The 22000-nt window shown below is 47.8% G+C and overlaps 1 protein-coding gene across 2 annotated transcripts in view; it reads left to right on the plus strand.

Moving 5' to 3' along the window:
- Mcph1 (microcephalin 1) overlaps positions 1 to 22000 on the plus strand; it is a 203649-nt gene that overhangs the window by 174773 nt on the left and 6876 nt on the right. For both annotated transcript variants that reach the window (XM_029532152.1, XM_021218977.2), the window contains one exon: positions 16120 to 16357. In XM_029532152.1, coding sequence (XP_029388012.1) covers positions 16120 to 16357 — 238 coding nt within the window. The remainder of the gene's footprint in view (positions 1 to 16119; positions 16358 to 22000) is intronic.

The raw sequence follows: 22000 nt of genomic DNA on the forward strand, positions 1-22000 counted from the left end.
ATTTTATTCTTTTAAACTCTGCTCCTGGCGTGACCTCTCCACACTCTCTGAAGCGTGTTTGTTTTGTGTTTTCAGAAGTTGTTCTACTGGGACTATTTTAAGAGATGCAATAAACTAAATAAGGCCTAGCCCAGATAAGAATGATCTGGAAAGAAAGAAAGAAAGAAAGAAAGAAAGAAAGAAAGAAAGAAAGAAAGAAAGAAAGAAAGAAAGAAAGAAAGAAAGGAGGGAGGGAGGGAGGGAGGAAGGAAAGTAGGTGTTTGTATGATGTGTGCACATTTATATCTATAAACACGCATGTGGTTATGTGTGTTGTGTTTCTGTATGCAAGCATATGAATATATCTGCATGTACGTACGTGTGTGTGGTGTGTGTGTGTGTGTGCGCGCGCGCCCAGCCAGTCTGCTATGAGTACATTATACCACTCCTGAGAGCTGCACCCCAGTTTTCCACTGAGCCTTGCTATAGCCTGAATTCTCCAGTCTTCCCAGAAATGAACCCATACTAAATTGTATAACAGACAAGACATTGATACCCATGACTCCTCTATAGAATGTGTCCCTTGACCTCTTTGAGTCTGTAGTGCTGACAGGAGTGGACATAAATATATGGTGTTCCAATGGACCAGCTCTGTTTTGTCTTGGGTTCTTTCATCACCAGCAGCTTCAGGGGTTGAGGTAGAGAGGGACTGTGAAGGGACATGAATGCTGTCCCTAGGATGGAATGGTCTGTTTTACTTGAAAGCTGTTCTTCCTTTTGTGAGAACCTTCACACACTGATTCCTTTAAATAGTGAGTTTTGTATTTTGGGGTTTTGGTTTTTTGGGTTTTTTGGTTTTTGTTTTTTGTTTTTTTGTTTTGTTTTGTTTTGTTTGCGGGACTGGGGGGTGGCTTTCGAGACAGGGTTACTCTGTGTAGCCCTGGCTGTCCTGGAACTCACTCTGTAGACCAGGCTGGCCTGGAACTCAGATATCCACCTGCCTGTGCCTCCCAAGTGCTGGGATTAAAGGTGTGTGCCACCACTCCCCTGCCCCGCTAATTAGTGGGTTTTAATGCCGGTGTATTACCTCAGCTAAGCTCATTCTGATAGTTAAGCATACAGAAACAGACATGCCACTTCAGGGTAGTGCTTCTGTTCTTCACCTGTATGCCCGTGGGCAGTTCATTCCCTCAATAACTGTGACCCTTGCCAGTGACCCCAAGATTGGGCTTATTAATTTTGCTTCTTCTTTTATAGAAGGTAGAGAGAGTCACTGGACCCTCACCTGATTCCTGCCCCTCCCTTCTGAACCTCTAGGTGCAGCAAAATGTCCTCCTAAGGTGGAGTAGATCCTCTGCCTTGTTGCCTCCAAAGAGCCCTGGCCCTGGCTCAGGTGAGCTTTATCACCATCCTGGACAGAGGCAGAAACCAGGTCATTCAGGCTGACTCCAGAACCCTCTCTGTTTAGGTTCAAATATAACAGAACATGATGTGACTGTCTGAATTCTCCACTGTGCACTAGTAATACAGTCAAGGGTTGGTGGCGCACGCCCTTAATCCCAGCAGAGGCAGGTGGATTTCTGAGTTCGAGGCCAGCCTGGTCTACAGAGTGAGTTCCAGGACAGCCAGGGCTACATAGAGAAACCCTGTCTCGAAACTCCCCCCCCCCAAAAAAAAAAAAAAGCTTTTTAGAGTTTAGAGTTGTCAAGAGAAGCTTTTGAAATTAGCTGGGAACAAATAAGTCATTGGGTGGACAGGAATGAGAGAGGTAGTCATGAAGGAAACATTGAACCCAGCTATTAAAACAGAATTAAAGCCAGAAAACCATCCCGTGGCCTCATTGCTTCACAGGTGGAGTGCTAGGGACTGGAGGAATAAGGTCACACTGACAGTGCTGTGTGTATGCCTCTCCTTGTCAGCCTGATGTCACTGTGTCTGTGTCCCTGCTCCCATAGCTGGGAGCCAGTGGAGATGCAGAGAGGGCCGGACTCCCCTCACAGCCCTCAGCTCTGAGTAGGTTTCAGATGTCGGAGCAGTGTCTGTTCCTTCCCCCAGATGTTGGTGTCCAGTCAGGAGCTCTCCTGGCCGGGGCTCCCTGACTGCTCAGTTGCTCCCCCTCCCGTGCCCCTCCCTAGCTTTCAACAGCTGACAGCAGAGGCGCATGTTCACCCTGGGGGGGGGGGGGACATTCCGAAGGGCAGCAAATAAATCATGGAAATGAACTGCAGAGCAGCTCCGAGCCACGCCGCACTGGCTCCTCAGGAAGACAACGGCCCACTGTGAATGGCTGGACAGATGCCACCATGCTCTGCCCTGTGAGCTTAGATTACCACCCAGGTGACAGTTGTGGCCACTGGCCTGCATCCCAGCACAGCAGGTCACTTTTGTATTTTACAGAAATTGTAGTCACTGCGCATTCTAAAAAGCTGAAGAAGCAGGAAGGATCGGGCCATGCCCCCCCCCTCTCTTCCTGGAGACATGTCTCATGACTACCTGACTGTCCTCTACACCTCAGTGGAAGGAGCATTAGCTCATGCCTGCCTTATCCACACTTCTGCATGACTATGCACATGCCATTAAAACTAAGCACACAATGTGTCCGACACAGGAGGAAGAATCTTTCACATCTCCACACAGCCCAGCATGCACTTGGCCGTAGGCATCCAGATCACTGATAGAAAAGAGCAGACCAGACGAACCACTTAAAGTCAGGTCATGTTTAGTCCCAAGGAAGTGAACAGGGGCCATGGCTCTCGCAGGGGACAGAGGACTCACTCACCACGTGGTTAACCAGATGCCAAAGCAGGACTCTGACATCAACAGAATGGGCTGGCAAGCCAGGAAAAATAAGCAGACAGCGGCCATCATGCCGGGAGTGACGCAGCTCATCACCTGTGAGCAGTTATCCACCCCACCCCAGTGCCCACAGGCTAGAGCTCACTGCTCAGGGCAGCAGGGCTGTCTAAGTAGCAAAGATAACCCAGAAAACACAAGCAGGGACAACGAGGGTGCAGAACCTCATTATTTACCAAGGTGGCTGATGTGCCTGGGCCTGAGGTGGGCTCTGTCTTTGTGGATGTTCCCTCCTAACTCAGGCTCCTCCCCTAGAAAGCACCTTTCCCCTTGGAAGGTGACCCAGTGCAGCCGTGCCTTTCTGATAAGTTGCTTAGGCATGATCCTCACGCTCACTGTTGAGCTGTGAGTACACCTGTCCATGGTCGGCCAGCCTGGCTCTTCTGACTCTGGGTATTCTAATCTGGGCCTTGTGTGGCTGTCGAATAAGTGGGAGACTTTGGTAAGGCCTGCTGCTGGGGTCTTAGCTCCTTTCATTACATCAGAGGGGCCAGGACACAAGTACTTTTGGAATCCCCTGGTTTCCAAACTTTGTCTGCCTGAGCAGCCTAGTCAACTCCTCTGGGAGCAATGTCTAATCTCACGCACCCAGAGGAGTTCTGACTTCCTTGGAGTAGAGGGGCCTACAGCACAGTTCCGAGGCAATTCTGATAGCCACTTAGAACAAGAGCCACTCCAGATCCCGATGGGACTGTTGCAAGACAGCCTTGGCTAAATTTTTGCTCAGAACGCCTTCTTAACTTTATGTGTACTTCCAGGTCCACATATGTGAGGGGAGGGAGTACAGGCATATACATGTACACGCGCGTGAAGGTCATTCCTCGGGAGCCATCTACCTTGGTTCTTTGAGACAAGGCCTCTCACTGGGACCTGAACCGGTCAGCCAGACTGGACTGGCTGGCCAGTGGGCCTCAAGTCTCTCCCTCATTCCAGGCTTACATTGCAGGCTGCCAGACTCAACATTTTTATGTACATTCTGAGGGATCAAAACTAAGTCCTCGTGCTTCAGGGAAAAGCACTTTAACTGAGTCCTATTCCTGACACCCAGAACTCTCGACTGACTTCCTAATACCCTATGTATATGCCCAGACTTTTAACTCATCTACAGGGCTCTTACTGCTTACCAGACAATTATTCACTTACTTCAGTGAGGCAAATGTACACCACACACAGTGTGCCTCTGGAGGTTGATTCTCTCTTTGTACCACGTGGGTCCTGGAGATGAGGCTTGGCAGCAAATGCCTTTACCTCCTGAGCCATCCCCCGACAGCCATACCAGACAATTTTTGAGGGCTCAAATAAAGATTCTGTAAGCCCAAAGAGTGATTTCCGTATGTGTTAAGATTTCTAAAAATGAGAATTTAAACACAAGGTGATTTAGAGTCCCATGCCACAGAATAGTTCACATTAGTACTGAAATGTATGGAGAAGGGAGTTTCAGACCCCTGAAGGGGAGACCCTGGCAGGTTCCTGGCGTAGAATGGAAGTTGGCACACATTTGGAATCACAACACATAGGAGACCGAGGCCAGGGAGGGTTGGGGCAAGTTCCAGGCCAGGCTGTAGTGTGAGTCTCTAATGAGTTCAAATTCTGACATACTTCTTGCAGTTGCTGAACACTCCGAGGCATGAACTGCAGATTTATGGCTTTTTGAAAGTTATTCGTGGATTCCCCAGACAGCTATGTTCCCATCACTTATGCAGCCTTTAAAACTCAAATGATGCTTTACAAACCCAAGTCTGGCACACACCAAACCCTGACGTTGACCATCTGAGTAGCGTTCGGTGAAAGTCAGGAAGACGCTTCTGCCTTGGCCAACTCGGTCATCATCACGGACAACCGCAAGTGTCATTTGTTCATGACTCTTGAAAACGCTGTGCTAGAGACCCCTCCCCCCCCCATCCCTTTCAACACCTTACTATGCCTCTTTTTCATAAAGTGGTAGTTTTCCTTCAGTTCTGTCAGCGAGTAACAGCCCTTTTGTCTTCCTCCACAGTACATAGACTCTGCTCACTGGGACTTTCCTCATCGAAGTAATGCCACCCACACACCACCAGGTAGCCCCAGACTGACTCAGGTTCCAGGGCTTTTTACTCCCCAACATGCCCTCCTCTGTCCTCACCCCATATTTTTTTCTTAGTATGTTAGTTGGATTTTTTTATTCCTTTTTATTTTGAGCTAAAACCAAGGGAGATTATGTAAACCATACCCTAGACTCAGCAACACGTGCTCAGCCTGAGACCATGGCTGCCAATGACATTAAGGCCCGCTAAATCATTCACACTATTGTTGCTGGCCTTCACGTCTCCCCGCCTTGACAGGCTCTCATCTTCCAGTCATCAGCCTGTTAAATGTCCTCGAGTCCAGTCAGCTTAACCAGATACAGATGTTCAAGGCTGTGTTGCTACTGCATTAGAGGCCAACTCCCCTCCCATACTTCCTTGGAGCTCAGATTTCAGAGTGTAGCCTAAGCCACTGCATTGTGTAGTATCCGGAGTCCGAGTTGTTATTGGCTTATCGCCTTGGGAATTCTTTATGGATCAACATCTGAATGTTGCTTATATGCACACACATACTCTTTTGACTCATCTAGGTACCACAGTCTTCCTTGAGAGCAGTCTTGATATCAACCAGTATAATACTCTTTCCTAATTCAGAGCACTGAATTGAGTTGATCCATGACTTAGCACACATTCTCGAAGGATTCAGCGGTGTTAGGCAGACGACAAAGCTAGTGAGATTAAGGGTGGTCTCCCCCACAACTTTGGGAGGACATCACCTGCATCTTGGCATACACAAAGTGAAGCAATCTCACAGCCTGAGTGTAGAAGAGCAGAAGACACCACATGAATTGTCCATGTGTCTAAGTCCCAAATTAACAAGATCAAGCTTAAAGCTTGACATGGAAGAATCTAGACCTGTTGGAAGATTTCGTTTGTGGATATAAAATGAGGGGCTCAAATATCTCAGGCACCATCAAAAAACTTATGGCTGGGAAGACTACCATGCTATCAGACCAACCAATGCTAATGGTTCCTGGTAAAGCAACCATGTCTTCAAGGCACTGTGCTGTGTAGCCAAGGCATGGGCTTTACGTACACAATAAGGCAGGTATGGTTTGAGCACCTCCTGCCCCGGAAGCCTTAGACTTCAGTCTTATTAGCTGGTAAATGTTGTGGGTAACCTTTTTTTTTCTTCTGGAAGTTTATAACAATTGGGCATTTTGTTAAACCTGAAATAGTTTAACGGGTACACAAAGTGCAAATATTGAATGAATGTAAATGAGTGGAAGACTGTGATAATAAGACCACTGGCATTTCTTGAATGTCTGTATTTCCAGTTTTGTGTATGCAAAAGTAGGGAGTCAGGAGAGCTGAGTGCTCACCGAAGGCCACACTGTGACAGCTGAGATTTAAGCCTGTGCCCTTCCTGAAGCCCAGGCCTATCCTCTCTCTCATCACTCAGCTTCTGGGCATTCTTAAGGATTTCTCAATGGAGGCTTCAAGGTGGCCCCAGGAAAGAAGATCAGATGAGAAACAAGACAAATTCAAAGAACATGGTGTATATGGGTGACACAGACTTCAGGTATCTTTAGATGTGATCATCAAAAGCCAGAGGTGTGTGCTGTGGAGCCGAATGAGCACCAGTATGTGCTAGCTTCACAGATTGGCTTTCCATGGAAATTACTTACACATGTGCACACACTGGCACACAGAAAGAGGCTGGAGTGGGCGGGAAGTGCCAGCGTTTTATTGGATGGTCCTCCTCTGTGCCACATGCTGGGTGCAACCTCTAGGGTGAGGGAGAACCTGATCCCTGATCCCTGTTGGGGAAGAGGCTTGGGTTTATTCACTCTGTGACTTAGTGCCTGTCATGTCCCTAGGCCTGGAAATGCCTGTCAGCAGACTACTGTAATCCCTTGGAGTAGAGCATTCTGTTGCAAATGCTGAAAGCTTTGAAAAATGATTTTCATTGTCACTCTGACTACTTTTAAACTTGTGTGGTTGTATTTACTTGCTAAGTAATTTATGGCAGTCATTAAATAAGCATTTTATAGCTCAGAGCCTAGCGAGGAGCTGTGAGTCCTTACTGAGATTTGTGCAGAAAGCCCAGGCACTGTACCTTCAGTGATGACACTCCAGAGCCTTTATTCTTGAGGCCTGCTTACCTGGCCTTCCTACTGTGCCCTGGGCAGCAGAATGCCTTTCTAGTGTGGGGTCAGCTCTGGTTATCTACTGGTCTCTGGCCTGGTCAAGCCAGTCAGTCCTCTGGCTCCTGGCAGCTGAAGGGGGAGAGCTGACCTGGCTCCTGGCTCCCTGCTGAGAAGTCCTTTCACTAGTGAGCAATCACAGCATTGTCTCAGTATACCTCCAACTGAAGGAAGGGTGCAAGTTCATCTGCTTTGCTGTAGCCCATGGGCCTTCTTGGCCAGGTCGGAACTGGTGTGTGTTTGTGTGTCTGTTGAGGGTAGTGGGGCGTACTGGCCCCGTTTACCCCAGCTAAGACTATAAGACATGGGTTTTTATTTTATTATTTTCACCCTTGTGGTTCTTTCAAGAATGCCTACGAGCAATATAGTCTTCAAATTAAAGACTTAAAACTTGTTTTAAGTGCCAGGTTAGAAATGATGGTGTCTTCCTGTCACTGTTGTCACCTATACACAGATGAGCCAGCGACCTGCTGCCCAGCTGTGAGCTGCCCCCAGAGCATACCTGTGGGTCATGACCCCTTTGGGGCTGGAAGCATCCTTCCACAGGGATCACCTAAGACCATCCCATTGGCAAACACAGATATTCACATGTTGACTCATAACAGTAGCACAATTATAGTTATGATGTAATGAAACGCCAGAACAGAGCCTCCATTATTTTTTCTTTCCTTTTTTTTTTTTTTTTTTTTTTTGATTTTTCGAGGCAGGGTTTCTCTGTGTAGCCCTGGCTGTCCTGGAACTCACTTTGTAGACCAGGCTGGCCTCAAACTCAGAAATCCACCTGCCTCTGCCTCCTGAGTGCTGGGATTAAAGGCGTGAGCCACCACGCCCAGCTGAGCCTCCATTCTTAAGTAGGTATTTGTCACAGTGCTGAGAAAAGTCATTAATACAACATCTAAAGCACCCCATCCTCTCCCCACAGAGGACCAGCTGTCCCCCAGCAAGCAGCCTGTTCAGGCAGACCACCTCCCCTGCCTCTGGCTGGAGAGAGCTCCCCTGCCACCTCTACTTACTGCCTCTGGTTCTTTGCTGTTAATGTTCCCCGAGATAGTCTGCTCCTTTCCCCATGGATACCCTCGCCCTTCCCTGCCTATCCATCACCGCGGTCCACGCTTTGACGCCCCGCTTCGTCTGCCACAGCTGTCTCTCCTCATGCCTGCACTGAGGTTCCCCTTAAAGTGGTATGTTTTGCTTCCCAAGCTAAAGCTGAAGCTTTCTTGAAATCAGATCCCAGGCTTCCCACATACCATACCCCACAGTTACCCAAGAAATTCATTAACTGTGCAAATGTAGCTGAGCACCCGCAGCGTGCCAGGTGTTGCTGGGCGTGTTGCCGTCCACCATTGAGCAATGTAGCCATTTCTTGCCTTTGGTTCCAGCAGGAAAAATGAGAAATAACACCCCCCTCCAAATAAATTTTGGAAATTTTGACAGAAGGAAAAGTAGACCAGGATTAGGGGAGAGCGTTCAGGGAGCCTTGGGGCACCCTCAGTGCTTAGACAGCAGGCCATGCAGTCCGTGAGAGAGCTGAGTGACCAGCACAGTCATCTAGGAGGGGAAAGAGGACATCTGAAGCAGAGGGGGTACAGTGCAGGAGCATGGCACAGACCCAGGAGGGGCGCAGCTGCCCACTGTGGGGGCTTCAGCTTTCGCTCTAGTGAAGCGATATACACCAGCATTCCCAACAGAACAGCTTACGATTCTGCAATCCCCACCGCAGCAAGAAGAGCTGCTAGGAAGGGAGCTAGCAGGAAAGAGACGGACACGTGACACTAGTACATGCCTGGAGGGCAGCACTAGGGTTGTGTTGAGCCTCCCTTGCATGGCACTGACAAAAACCCAAGCAGTATTGTGATGAGGAAGCCAGTTAGACCCTGGACAGGTGACATAGGATATAAGAAAGGGAGTGAGGCAGGCAGTAAGTCTGACTGTAGGGTTTGGGCTTTAGCCTCAGGGGGTGTAGGGGTCCCCTTAACTAAGATGGAAGGCTGCAGAGCCAGCAGATCCTGAGGAGCAAGAAGGCAAGTTGTCGTTGCGACAGAGAAGTGTATCACATCCCCACACGAGGGGAATAGAGCAGCAGGTTAGATGGGTCTGTGCCGGGTGCAGACCGGGGCATCAGCAGCATACAAAGGCCCCAAGAGGTGATAGCATCACCCATCACTCCCATGGCTGTCTGGTTGGTTAGCTGGTTTGGGTTGTGATTTGATTTGGTTTGGTGTTTTGTTGTTGTTGTTGTTGTTGTTGTTGTTGTTGTTGTTGTTGTTGCTGCTGTTGCTGCTGCTGCTGTTGTTCTTTTTGAGATAGACTCTCACCCTATAGCCCAAGCTGGCCTGGAACTCACTGTAATGAGTTTGTTGATGGCTGTGTTAACTACGGCCCTCCCACTGTGCAGTCACGTTGGCCTGGTGCCTGCTTACGTAGGCTCATCACCTGACCACTTCTTAATCACTCTAAAAGAGTTATCTTTTCTTATTACCCACACGTGCCCTCCTGTACATCCACACTCCAGTGATCCTGGACTATGTGTTGGAACGTGCCAAGCTCTAGACACCTGTCACCTGAAGTGCCCTGCCTTGCGCTCCCTGCTCCGTCTCTCCCACTACTGGCTCTTCCCTGCTCTTCCTAGTCTACTGTTTCTGGTCTCCCTTGGATGAAACATCTTAAGGTACTCTCACTTGAGAAACAAAGTGGACAGACAACCTTGCCATTCTTGTGCTCTCAAATATAGCCTGTTACTCTACTGAATGAATGGTAGAACGAATGATTGATTAACCAGTGACTAGCATGAGAATGAGGAGCAGGCTGTGCCACCTCCAGTGGTACCAGCTGCCTCTAAGTTATGTCAAGTGAGGGTAGTGCCTATTAGGCAAGGCTCTGCAGAGGAAGAGGTACGCTGTCCTTGAAAGAAATATGGGACATAAAGTGTAAGTCTGGACAGGCACAGTCATACCGTATAAATTAACATGAAGGGAATTGACATCTTTCATATTCAGTTCTATGAGTGTGGCACTGACCATCCTAAGCAGGGAACTGAAAAGCCATGCTCATTGGTAGAAAGCTTGAGGGACACGCTTGATGGCCAGTGTGCATGTGAGAGAGAGCATGAGTATACACCCACCCCCAGCCCCAGGCTACAGGGATAAAGCAGGTCACTAATGAAGAACAAGTCACTAATTAAAGAACCCATATGGGGTCAGAAGGCCTGACCCAAGAAGGAGGCACCAAGTAACCTGTCCTACGATTGCATACCCATGCGAATATTCTAGAGACCCACCCCGGTGTAAGCAGAGCTGACATCACCAGCTCCTGATCAGTTAGGGAGATGTCAAGGGCCCCTTGTTCCAGATCTCAGCTCACACCTGACTACATTCCAAGCGTCATGCAATCATCATTCTGAATCGTCATGCAGTCGTTATACCGTGGAAGACTACTGTGGGAATGCAGGTGTGGCCTTAATCTCACTTGACCTGGATATGTGTGTCTGCCTCCTTGCTACTGGTGAGAAGCAGAGTTAGGAAAGGCCAGCACTGTGGGGCCCAAGCCCTTCGATTCAAAGCCTGATTGTCCTATGGCTAGCAAATGGTGTCAGGCATCCTCCTGGAGCTTCGGCCCCTTATACTGTTTACCACAAGGATTTGGTCACTGAGAATTTAGTCGCCACAGGTCTGTACCTCCTCTCCCAAATGTGGCTCACCAGGGACCTGGATATCCCTCTCGTCAGTGAGCCACTCAGCAGGTGAGCTCTCAGGCCAAGTGAAACCCAACGCCCTGGCTCTAGTGACTGAGCCATCAACCCCTGCCAAGTTTTGTTTCTTGATCATGGATAAATAGCTGGGATTCCTTAGAGCTAGAAGCCGGGGCATTCTGTTCCGCTCCAACAGTAGTCTGCCATGACTGACTTCTGGGTAAACAGATTGGAAGGGTCTGAGCTAAACCCTGGTGAATCAGTAGCCTCCCTGATGAGGGCAAACACGCAGCCACAGGGACAGAGCTCTCTAAAGCACAGCTGATGGCCTCTGCTGGCCCCACACTGTCACTAACCTCCTGAAGAGCTCAGAGCACAAAGCACCCACTTTGTGGCCATTCCTCCTTCATTTACATGCCCATGGGTACATAGATATAGGACAAGTAAAATGTCATTGCATCACCATCTGCAGAGAACATCAGGAACTCTCCTGAGAACCTGGAGTTCACCCTCAGCACTTTGTATTTTAGCACCCACTGTGACAGTGAACTCCATTTAGTTGCTGTTTCTTCCAAGTGTTTTTTACAGGGTATCTCTCTGTAACTAAGGCCTCACCCAGACTCCTGATTGCTGGGATGACAGATGCATATCATCACACCCATCCTTTATCCCTGACATCTGAGGAGATGGGTAGATTCTGCCAAACTATACTCTGTAATTAGTACACGCCTGTCTTAGTCATCTGATTCCGGCTCTGGTGGCCTCTGAGACACTGGGATTCCATAATTGGTAAGAATTGCTGGCCCTTCAAACGTTGTCTTTTGAGATGAAATTGTGTGGAAGAGGCCACTTCCCCTCCCAGCAAGAAAGCCAGTTGAGTCCAGGCCAACATTCCTAACCCGCACGTGTCCTCCAGCCGTCCGTCCTCTCGCAGATCTCAGCGAGACACAGTTGTGCTGACTTGGTGTACAGGCTGGGACTTTTTTTTAACCTTTGTCTTTCTGGTTCATCACATGCATATCTTCATCTGAGTGAGGGTACACACGTGGGGTGTGCACACAGAAGCCAGAGGTTGACACCGGTTGTCTTCTATACTTGTTTCCAAGCTTACCAAGGCAGGGTCTAATGTTGAACCCCACGCTCACTACTCCGCTCGTCCCAACGATGCTCCCACCCTGCCCGCCCCAGCTCTCTATTTGCCGGGGTTCAGGTTCTTCACCGTCTCAAAAGGTTTTTATGTGAGTGATGGAGATCTAAGCTCTGGTCCTCATAATTGCACAACAAACCATTTGTCCACAGAGCAGTCTCCTCAGAAAAAGTTTAGGTCCGTGTTCAGTAATCTCTGGGGCCTTGGTTGAGGTGTCAGCAGAAATAACACCACAGTGATCACCCAGCCATCTGCTCCCTGATTCACCCTCATCCCTACTGACGCCGCCCCCATCATCACCTGATACCCTCATGCCTGCCCAGCATCTTCTCTTTGATGTGTGTGTGTGTGTGTGTGTGTGTACATGTGTGAAGTTTGCAGTGAAATTGGAGGTTAAAGAAGTTGCCTTGAATTGTGGCAACAAAAGAGATTAAGACAGCTTTGAAAATGATCAGCCGGAGAGATGGCTCATTGGTTAACAGCACTGACTGCTCTTCCAGAGGTCATGAGTTCAAATCCCAGTAACCACATGGTGACTCACAAACACCTGTAATGAGATCTGATGCCCTTTTCTGATGTGTCTGAAGGTAGCTACAGTGTGATTATATATAATAAGTAATAAAATCTTTAAAAAAAAAAAAGGAAAGAAAGAAAGAAAGAAAATGATCAGTACAAGATCACTTGGGATGTGAGCTTCCTCTCCCTCTAAAGGATTTGGGAGGCCAGAGGAGCACAGCAAGGGAGCACTCCCAATCAGTGGTTTGGTTTCCCTTTTGTGCAGTGTATGGCCTTAATGTTCTCACATAACTTTAAAAATGCACCAGTTGGGGCAATGGCGCTTTGCTAGAAAGGAAGATGAGTGAGCCAAGGTCAGGGTCCCACGACTGTGCCGGTGACCAGTAGTCACCTGTGGCCACATGCACTCAAAGACATGGGGTGTGTCTAAGGGTTGAGATGCCCAGGTCCCTGTCCTTGCAGGCGATGTTGCAGTTTACTGAGCAAAAAAAAGTCTGAGAGGCTGGGAAGACTAATAAGGGCCTGAGAAGCACCTTGTCCTAAGCCTTCTGTGCAGGAAGGACTTCACCGGAGCTTAGCAGTGAGCACAATGCCCGTCATCAAGGTTTCTGTGGCAATGAGCTCTTTGTACATGCACGCCCAAAGTTTAGTTAGGTTTGGACAGAGGGGCTCAGTTACTCTCCTCATTACTTTGACCAAATACTTGAAAAGAAGTCATTTAAAGGAGGAATGTTTGCTGGGGCTCGCTGTTCAAGGGGATCACTCCATCATGGTGGGGAAGGCATGGCAGCAGGAGTTGGGAGACCTACTGGTCACATGGCACTGGCACACGAGAAGCAGAGAGTGAACAGGAGATGATGCCCGGCTATAACCCCTCAGAGCCCACACCCAGTGACCCACTTCTTCCAGCAAGTCTCCACCTCCTACAGGATCCACGACCTTCCTTCCCAAGCAGTGTGGTCAGCCTCGGACCATGAGTCTATGGGGGATACATCACATTCCCACCACAGCAAAAAGGCAAAGCACACGCAGGCTCAATGGCTTGGAATTTGTAAAACAGGCTGAATAAATTAAAAGAAGAGCCCTGACCTGTTGACTTTAGTATAGGAACCCTGTCTCCCGTCAGTCACCAGCACCCCAAGTTAACAGCTTGGCAAATGTACAAGCTTAGTGAGGAAAGCATGCCTAACCAAAGAAATTAGCAACCAACGCCACATTCTGAGACGGCAGGGGCTCAGTTCGCTAGGTAAAAACAGGCGACGGCATGGTTTTGTTTGTTTGTTTGTTTGTTGAAACAAGGTTGCACATAGCAAAGCAGGCTTGAACTCACCATATAGCTGAGGCTGGCCTTGAATTCCTGGTCTTCCTCTCTCCACCTTCAAAGTGTCCAGATTACATATGTATGCCAGCAAACCCAGATCACTTGTTGTTGCTTAAAAGTAATTATATCCTAAGTTTGTATATGTTCATTGTATTGGCATTTTAAAGTGGGTTAATATAAACACAGCAAATCCTTAATAGCGGTTAATTGAGTGAGATCATTCAGACAATTTGGTATCTTATACACTCATAATTGGTTTTCTAGTATACAGTGAAGGATGTGTCTCCGTTTGGTTAGTCTAGACTTGCCATCTTCCCATTCAGCCATTTTTACCATGTCCCAAGGGCTCATGACCATCAGGCCTAAAGGACATTTTAGCTATAACAGTAAGGGAAACTCTCCCCAAATCTCACCTACTCTTATAGGCTAGGAGTATGCCATCTGCAGTGGAAATGAGGTCACTTGGATTGTCTTGGATCCATCCCATCTTCCACGGAGTTATAAATGCCCCCAGAACACAAGTTAGCATACCTCCATAGCGTCCATGTTTCCTGCCTGCCATTTTGGGGTCTATGAGCTGCAGTCAATAATTGCAGTCATAATTATCTATTTCAATACAGCTTGGCTCAGCAAGCTCAACACCTTGGTAGACATTGGTGACCCTGGTTTTTTCTTTGCATTTGACTCATGGTATAGATAGAGTACCTCTCTGGCCACTGCTTTTCTCACAGGAATATTGGTTTGCTCCTGACCATGGTAATGAAAAGATCATTGACATAGTAGGAGCTTGCTGCCAGTTGCCAGTCACACTGCTGATGCCCAGTGTTATAAAACTCAAAGGAAAGGAAGAGAAAAGAAAATTCATGACTGAATTGAAGTATATTGAGTGGGCCCTACTGATAGTGAAGCTACATTTACGGAGCCAGGCCCTCTTCTTACATTAGGGTTAGATGTGGTCATGCTTACATAATCCCAGCACTCAGGAGATAGTCACAGGAGACAGAGAGTTAGAGGTCAGCAGGAATATGAAAAGAGTTCCAGGCCTCTCTAACTGACACAGCAAGACCTGTCTCTGAAACAAAACACACCACCACTGTAGTGTGCAGAGTGGGAAACCATCTGGAGGTGTAAACTAAGCAACTTAGTATCTATGGCTTACAGGGTCTTTCACCCTCTAAGCAGACCCAGCATGGACTCGCTCTTTTTTTTTTTTTTTTTTAAAGAGTTCCTTTCTCTTACACTTGACATCAAAGCCCTTAATCTCCCTGAGCTATTGACCCCTGAACACTGGAGAAACAGGCTAAAATATTCAAAATACATAACTCCTGTATCCCCTAGATTATTTCTACTTTAGAAAAAAAATCTTTAACAGTCTATTATTTGTAAAATGTATTTTAAAATAACGCACCTTCCCACTGCCCCTTGGGTCAACCAGATGACACAACAACTGTTTCAGACAGTAAGGGGGCTCTGATTCATGTGTCTGTTTCTCAAATGCTTCAGACTGTCTGTGACACTTGTTCTCAAATGCTGTCTCAAACACCCTACAGGCCATGTTCAGAATGACTCCTTCAGACATCTTCTAGGACTCCCCTATCAGGACACACACACCTGCTTTCTGAGGAACGTTGTCCTTGGGAATTCTCCCTCTCCCTTTGCTCTCTCACCTGATATTTAATCTGAAGTAGTCCAGGAGTCTGCTAGTCACTTGCGAAAGAGCCCTGGAGCCCCCTAAGTTGAATGGTGGGTAGCAAGGGAAATGCCAACAGTAGATATTCCCTCTCACCGACATGGTCCTCCGAGTTACTTAAACAGTGCTCATAGATGTATTTTAGTCTATTTATCGGTTGTCTAATCTTTAATACATTGTTTTTAAAATTGCGATCATTCAAAAGTATATTGTATTCTTAGACTTTTCTCCATCTCCACTTTGAAGAATATCTTTCACATCATTGTCTTCTTGAGTCTTGGGAATATAAAATTGGCCAAAGAATGGATTGCTCTTGTGGCTTAGATATAAAGGGTGATTCCCCAATGGCTAGTGTGTTGAAGCCTTGGTCTCCAGACAGCCATGCAGTTTGAGAAGTGGTTAGATCAAGAAGGTGTTTACTTCATCACAGAATTAATCTATGCATGAGTTCATGACTGAATGGGCTGTTAGGAGATAGAGACTAGCTGGAGGAAACGGGTCACTGGAGTGTGCCTTTCCCCCTAGCCCTTGTTCTGCAGTCTTGTTTCCCAACACCCATGGGCTGACCCCTCTGAAACCATGAGCCAAGAGAAAGCTTTGGTGGTGTTTAGCTCGCATACGTTGTACTTTGAAAAGAGAAGCGAGCTTCACTGTTGCCCTAATCTCCACCCAGAGTAAGTTCTGCCCCCACTGACTTCCTTCTATCTGCCCACAGATCTGCCGACTTGAACGCCATTTATCTACCCAGCAATACCAAGGAACCCTCTTTGCCAATCAGCCAAAGATGTTCATCGCGCCAACCAGCAGCCCTCCCAGAGCCAAACTGTGTGAACTGGTACTCCTGTGTGGTGGCCAAGTCAGCCCAGCCCCTCAGCTGGCCAGCCTCATCATTGGGCCCTACAAGGGCAAGAAGGAAGCAAGGATCCAGTACCTGTCAGAGAAATGGGTCTTAGGTAGGAACCCAAATGGTAGAATATAAGCAGGAGGGATCGGGGAGGGTCCTGATGATCACATGGCTATCAGGAGCTCAAGGAGAATACTGCCTTGAAGTCCTGGGAATAAGGACAGGACTTGGGAAAAGATAGGTAGTGCCCATGTGGCCTGGACCTGAGTGAGATTAATAGCTGAGGCTCCAGGCATCTTCTCTAACAGTCATAGACACACTTGCCCTTCCTGCCAGCTGAAGAACCGTTCACGAGGAGAGGCAATCGGAGTGGGCCATACCTCACTCTTAGCGTGTTAGGTCACCTCAGCCTCAAGTCACGTGCACAGGATGACCAGGGTACACTAGCTGACTTGGGTTCTGCAGGCGCCTGTACCATGTGCTACCCAAGATTCCCCGGGAGGAAGAAATACTAAACTAATCAGTCACCCAGGCATAGGAAGCTATTCACATGCATGATGGTGCTAGGTGGCCTCCACCAGGAAGAGTACAGGACTCTGGAGAAGGGCCATGTAGCCAGGAGTTGGCATTCTCCTGCCAACTCCTCCTCCTCCTCTTCCTCCTCCTCTGCTGCCTCCCCTCCTTCCCCCCTCTTCTCCTCTCCTGTCTTTCTGTTCCTTCCCTTCTTTAATGCTGGGCTCAACACCTCACAATAGACTCATCCCAGACAGGATGAACTCTGGGCTCAGCTCTGAGGATAAAGTTAAATCTTCATCCCTGAGAGTTTGACAGTTGTATTGGTGTGGTGGGAATAAGTCCCGCCAACCATTTTCTGACCATTGTGGAGGGCCAAGGGCAAAGCAGGACATCCCTTCCCTGTGTGGCTTCCCTTTTTGAGTCCACACTTCCTCCTTAAGTCAGGACTTGTTCAACCCCACCTGGGTCCTGTCTCCAAATACATCCCCATTCTCAGGTGCTGGAGATGGGGGATGAGATGTCGGAGCCTAACAGCGGATTACCCTATTCCTCTCTGTTCTCCCTTATGCTCCGTTCCCCTGTCCTCCTCCCTCCCCTCCCCGTGTGCTCCCCTCCTCCATCCCTCCCTAGACTTCTCTGCCTGCCCCAGTTTTCCAGTTCTTCTCTATCCTGTTCTCCCCTGAGGCTGAGGTCCCTTCTGGCCCCTTTAGAACTGTCCTCCCCAGCCCCTCCATATATAGCCATCTCCTTTCCTCTCCCTCTCCCTCTCCCTCTCTCCCTTCTAGTTTCCCCTTCCTATGAGGTTTCCCTACCTCTGCCTCATCTCTCAACCCCAGAGTCCTGGCTTCTCTCACTCCTTTTGACAGTCTCCTTGAATAGATAAATGAATAACCTTGTTCTCCAGAGTTATATTCACACAAAACTCATGTGTTTTATGAGTAGCCTTTAAATGATTGATGATTGTCCCTGTACATTTTTGAATAAGGCAATCAAAAGTACGTTTTACAGAGCAGTTTGTCTTTGCTTAGAAAGTATTTTAAAAAAAACAAACAAACAAACTACCCTTTAGCTCCCGTCGCAAAGCCAAGCCGCTGTTTATTCTTCTGAATGCCAAGAATAGGACCTTCGGACATCCCATGTTCTAAAGCCGGGTTCTTGTTTAGCTTCTTGGAAAAGTGAATCAAATTGGCCACTGCAGACCAGAACTGAGCTTTGAAAACACGTCTGTGTATGACTAGTATCAGCAGTCCAAAACAACACCTAAAAGTTCCAGAGTTCGGGAATTGTGGCTGCTGGGGAGGGGGGGGGGCAGCCTGAGCTCCTGCTATTTCCAGGCTGGGTGGCTGACAGCTTTCCTGTTGCCCCAGCGTCCTGTGCAATCCCTGTCTCAGCCAGGCTGAGTTCTTCCGGTTGTTTTGTTGGTTGGCTCCGGCTGGGATTTTAGGGGATGACTGCCTACCTGCTGTGTCTACCCAAGGCCCCCTGCCACATTCTCTGCATGCCAGGGCTGGCTCAGAGACCCCAGTTTGTGCTTCTTTCCTCCCCCTAATTGACATCCGGTTGCTGACCTGTCATTGATCACACCAGCTGCTATGCCCTTGGCAGTATCCGGGCATTGTGTGCGCTCGAGGTCTGCCTGTGTAAGATGAGTCCCATGGCTTCTGGGTACCCCCAGAACACACCAAGTCTTCCAGCCTGAGCCATGCATCTATCTTTCAAACACCAGTTAACTCAGTTAATGGTCTCTCTGAACTGAATTCTAGCCCTGGTATTGCCTCCACATCTGTCCATGGAGCACAGATCAACATGCACAGCATAGTCCTATGTTTGGACTTCCCTCCAGGCACTGCACTGGCTTGATCTGTTTTTCTTCCCCTTGTACACTGGCCAAAGGAGACCCAAGAACATGTGACATGGTATATGCTGTGCTTGGCCTTCCCAGGATTTCTGAGTAACAGCATCCCTTCATAAAACTGTCACCCCAATGCCATGACAAAGTGACTGTGTCTCCTTTGAACATTCTTATTCCCCAAACTTCTATTATTGTAAACATTTCTCTAGAAAACCTGTTATTTTCAGGCTGGTGAATGGGGCTAAGTTATAGAGTGTTTGCCTACCCCTGCAGGATCCTAGGTAATTCTGCAGAGGGAAAGGAGGAGAAAGAAGAAAGAAAGGAGATACTGCATGCTCAAAACATACTAAGAGAGGCTGGAGATACAGCTTCATGGTAGTGCACTTGCCTAAGCATGTATGAAGAAGCCTCAAACCCGTTCTTAAAAAAAAAAAAAAAAAGGAATGAATTTGTGAGGGGAATTATTTTGTGATAAGCTATGAAGAGCAATATTCAGTATTTATCAATTAAATTTACTCCAACTGGAATAGGCAGTGCGAGTTTGGGCCAGGGAGAGTCTTGAGAGCAGTTTGGATTAAATATTTAAAAATGTTAAAAGCATCTTTTTAAATCCACTTTCAAGTTTGCAAGTTGACATCCAAACTGAAAACACCAGGGCCGAGTGGTGCATTTGGTTGGTCCATAGCTGATGTCTAGTCTGACAGCCAATGAGTGTCCTGAGAGGCTGCTGAGAAGCACCTCAGAGAAACTGAACGATCCACTGGAGGAGTTCTTGGAGCCTCTAGTCTGGCATTGAGTTAGCACCGAGCATCCTGCCTTCCCGGCCATTGTGTGCTGCTGACATAGGACATGAGTGGGTACAGAATGTCACCCTGTGGAATTCAACAGAAGGTATTTAATTCTCGCCTTACTCATGTGCCCCACATGGTGCGAGCCTCCACGCTGCCTTCCTTACAAGGAGTCCCTGTTCCCCATTCACTCCCTAGAGCCCATTTTCCCTGAAACTTCCCTGTACTCGGGCCAGCACTGTCCATGAATCATTCAAGCAGAAGGAGAAAGGGGTATTTTTGAGCAAGAACACCCTTGTGGGCACTTGAATATACACAAAAATCAACAAGAAAACAAGCATCGAATTCCCAGTAGCAAGAACCAAATATTACCTGCCCTAATATCGGTAATGTGGGTGTCAGTTAAGATTGTTTCCCAGTCGTCAGCTTCTCCTCGTCGCTCCCAAGAAAGGGCGGTTCCCATGTCACATCTCAAAGGTCACAGGTTCTGAGAACCTTGCCTGGTCGGAATTGACAGACAGAGCTGTCAAGCCATGTGACTGGGGGCTGTGCTCATTCTTGGTCACGCAGATCCTCCCCTTGATATTATCAAATAATATGGGTTTGGCCCTTCTCATGAGACTAGTTCAGTCTCAGCCTCCCCTTAATTGTCTGGGTTACATTCAAGAGATAAGACCTACATTTCTGCTATTGTGGGGAAAACATTTATACTATCGTGGGGAGATAGTGTAATATTCTCCACAGAGCTGCCAGAAAAAGTTTAACCTTGACATGACTTCCGCATACCTTACAAAAAGCATTTTACTTGACTGTTTCCCCATGTCAGAACTTTCAGGACAAAGGGTCCCTGATAGCTCGTGGGCCTTCCCATGCTGGCCTGAGCTATTCATTGTGTCCCCCACTGGCTGACTGGCTATGTTCATTAACTGTGACTTTCCACCAAACAAAGGCTACTCTGAAGACCGTGGACCTTGGGGCTTCATAATTATATGGACACATGAGGCTTAGTCAAGCTCACCTTGTTCCGTATTTCCGTTGCTTAGATAAGAGCTAGTCAATTGGCTGCTGAAGTTGTATTTTAGCTTCAGTTAGGGAAAGAGATGGAAAGAATGGACTTGAGAAATATCCCTAAGCTCTCCCAAAAGTCCAGGTAATTGTTCTTGAATTTTCCTGGCCTATCAGGCTACCCTTGTTCAACTCAAGTTAGTTCCTTCAACCTCCATCAGCACAAAATGCCACCTCAGAACAACAACAAAACAGTCATCTGTGACTGTAGCTCAGGGCAGAAATGATGAGAGCTCCACAATGGTTTATATCCATAAGAAGAAATGTGTGTGCTGGTTTGGGAAGTCTCGAGGGCCATCAGCATTTTTGTGCCTGGCACTTGTGATGTGACGGACTGCTCTATAAAACTTGCTCGTAAGATTGATTAGAGGTTCACCAAGCCCTGCGGCAGCCCCACTCCTAAGCAAGGCCCCCAGTGTATATCAGCTGCCCCATGGCACCCAAAAGGAAGTTAACAAACATAAAAGAAACTTCAAAGTGCAACCTCCTAATGGCAGGGTACTGATCACTTAGCCTGCCTGTGCTCATGGCTTGGTTAATTGATGCTCTTGCTTATGACTGGAATGTAGTTCTCACGTGACTTCCCAGTACCTGAGGCTTTGGCTCCTTTTCTGTTGCTGTTGCCTGCTAGACATTAATGTTAAACACCCTAGACCCTCAAGTGATGAAGGTTTCAAGTGTTTGTGGTAAAGCTTGCATGGAACTTGGAATGTGACTGTATTTGGAGATAAGACCTTAAAAGAGGGCAAAAGGTTAAGCGCTCATAAAAGTAGGATGTTAATCCAACTGGATGGTTTCTCTTCTCAGAAAAGGAAGTGGGATGTCAAACTGTTAGTGAAATTTTCTTTCAATTGAAAGATTGCAAACTGGTAGATTTCAAATTGTGTAGTGCAGAGTCCAGTGTTCTGCAAACAGGGCTGAGACTGAGGTGCCCCACCCAGAGCAAAAGGCTGTAAGCCTCCCCTAGCTTCCAAGCAGAGAAAACAGTAGTTGGATGGAATTATGCTATTTTAATTTTCAGTCAGTTGTTCTTAAACATCGGTGCTTGAAGGTGAGTGACTGCAGCACAAAAAAAGGAGAAAATGGTAGTGACGTCACCAGTGCTCAGGATCCAAAGCCCAGAGGAACACGAGGGTGGGCGAAATAGTAAAAAAGGCAGGCCGGGCTGAGAAAGGGAGGCAGAGACAACTGCACACAGTAGGAACACACAGTAGGGATGTCTGAGAGACAACTGCACACAGTAGGAACACACAATAGGGATATCTGAGAGACAACTGCACACAGTAGGGATGCACAGTAGGGATGTCTGAGAGACAACTGCACACAGTAGGGATGTCTGAAAATCAAGGCAGTGGGATAAGCTGCTTTGTGTTGGTAAATCTGGAGATGAGAGGCCAAAACTGAGTCAGGTTACAGAAAACATGAGCATCAGGAGAAGTGAAAAGGAGCCAGGAGAGCATCTCTCACCGCAGGAGTGCGGGGCCACGCCCACCATCAGAGCCCTGGACCTGGACCTGGACCCAAGGGCCCC

This window comes from Mus pahari, chromosome 19 (assembly GCF_900095145.1).
Source record: "Mus pahari chromosome 19, PAHARI_EIJ_v1.1, whole genome shotgun sequence".
In the NCBI taxonomy this organism is placed as follows: domain Eukaryota; kingdom Metazoa; phylum Chordata; class Mammalia; order Rodentia; family Muridae; genus Mus; species Mus pahari.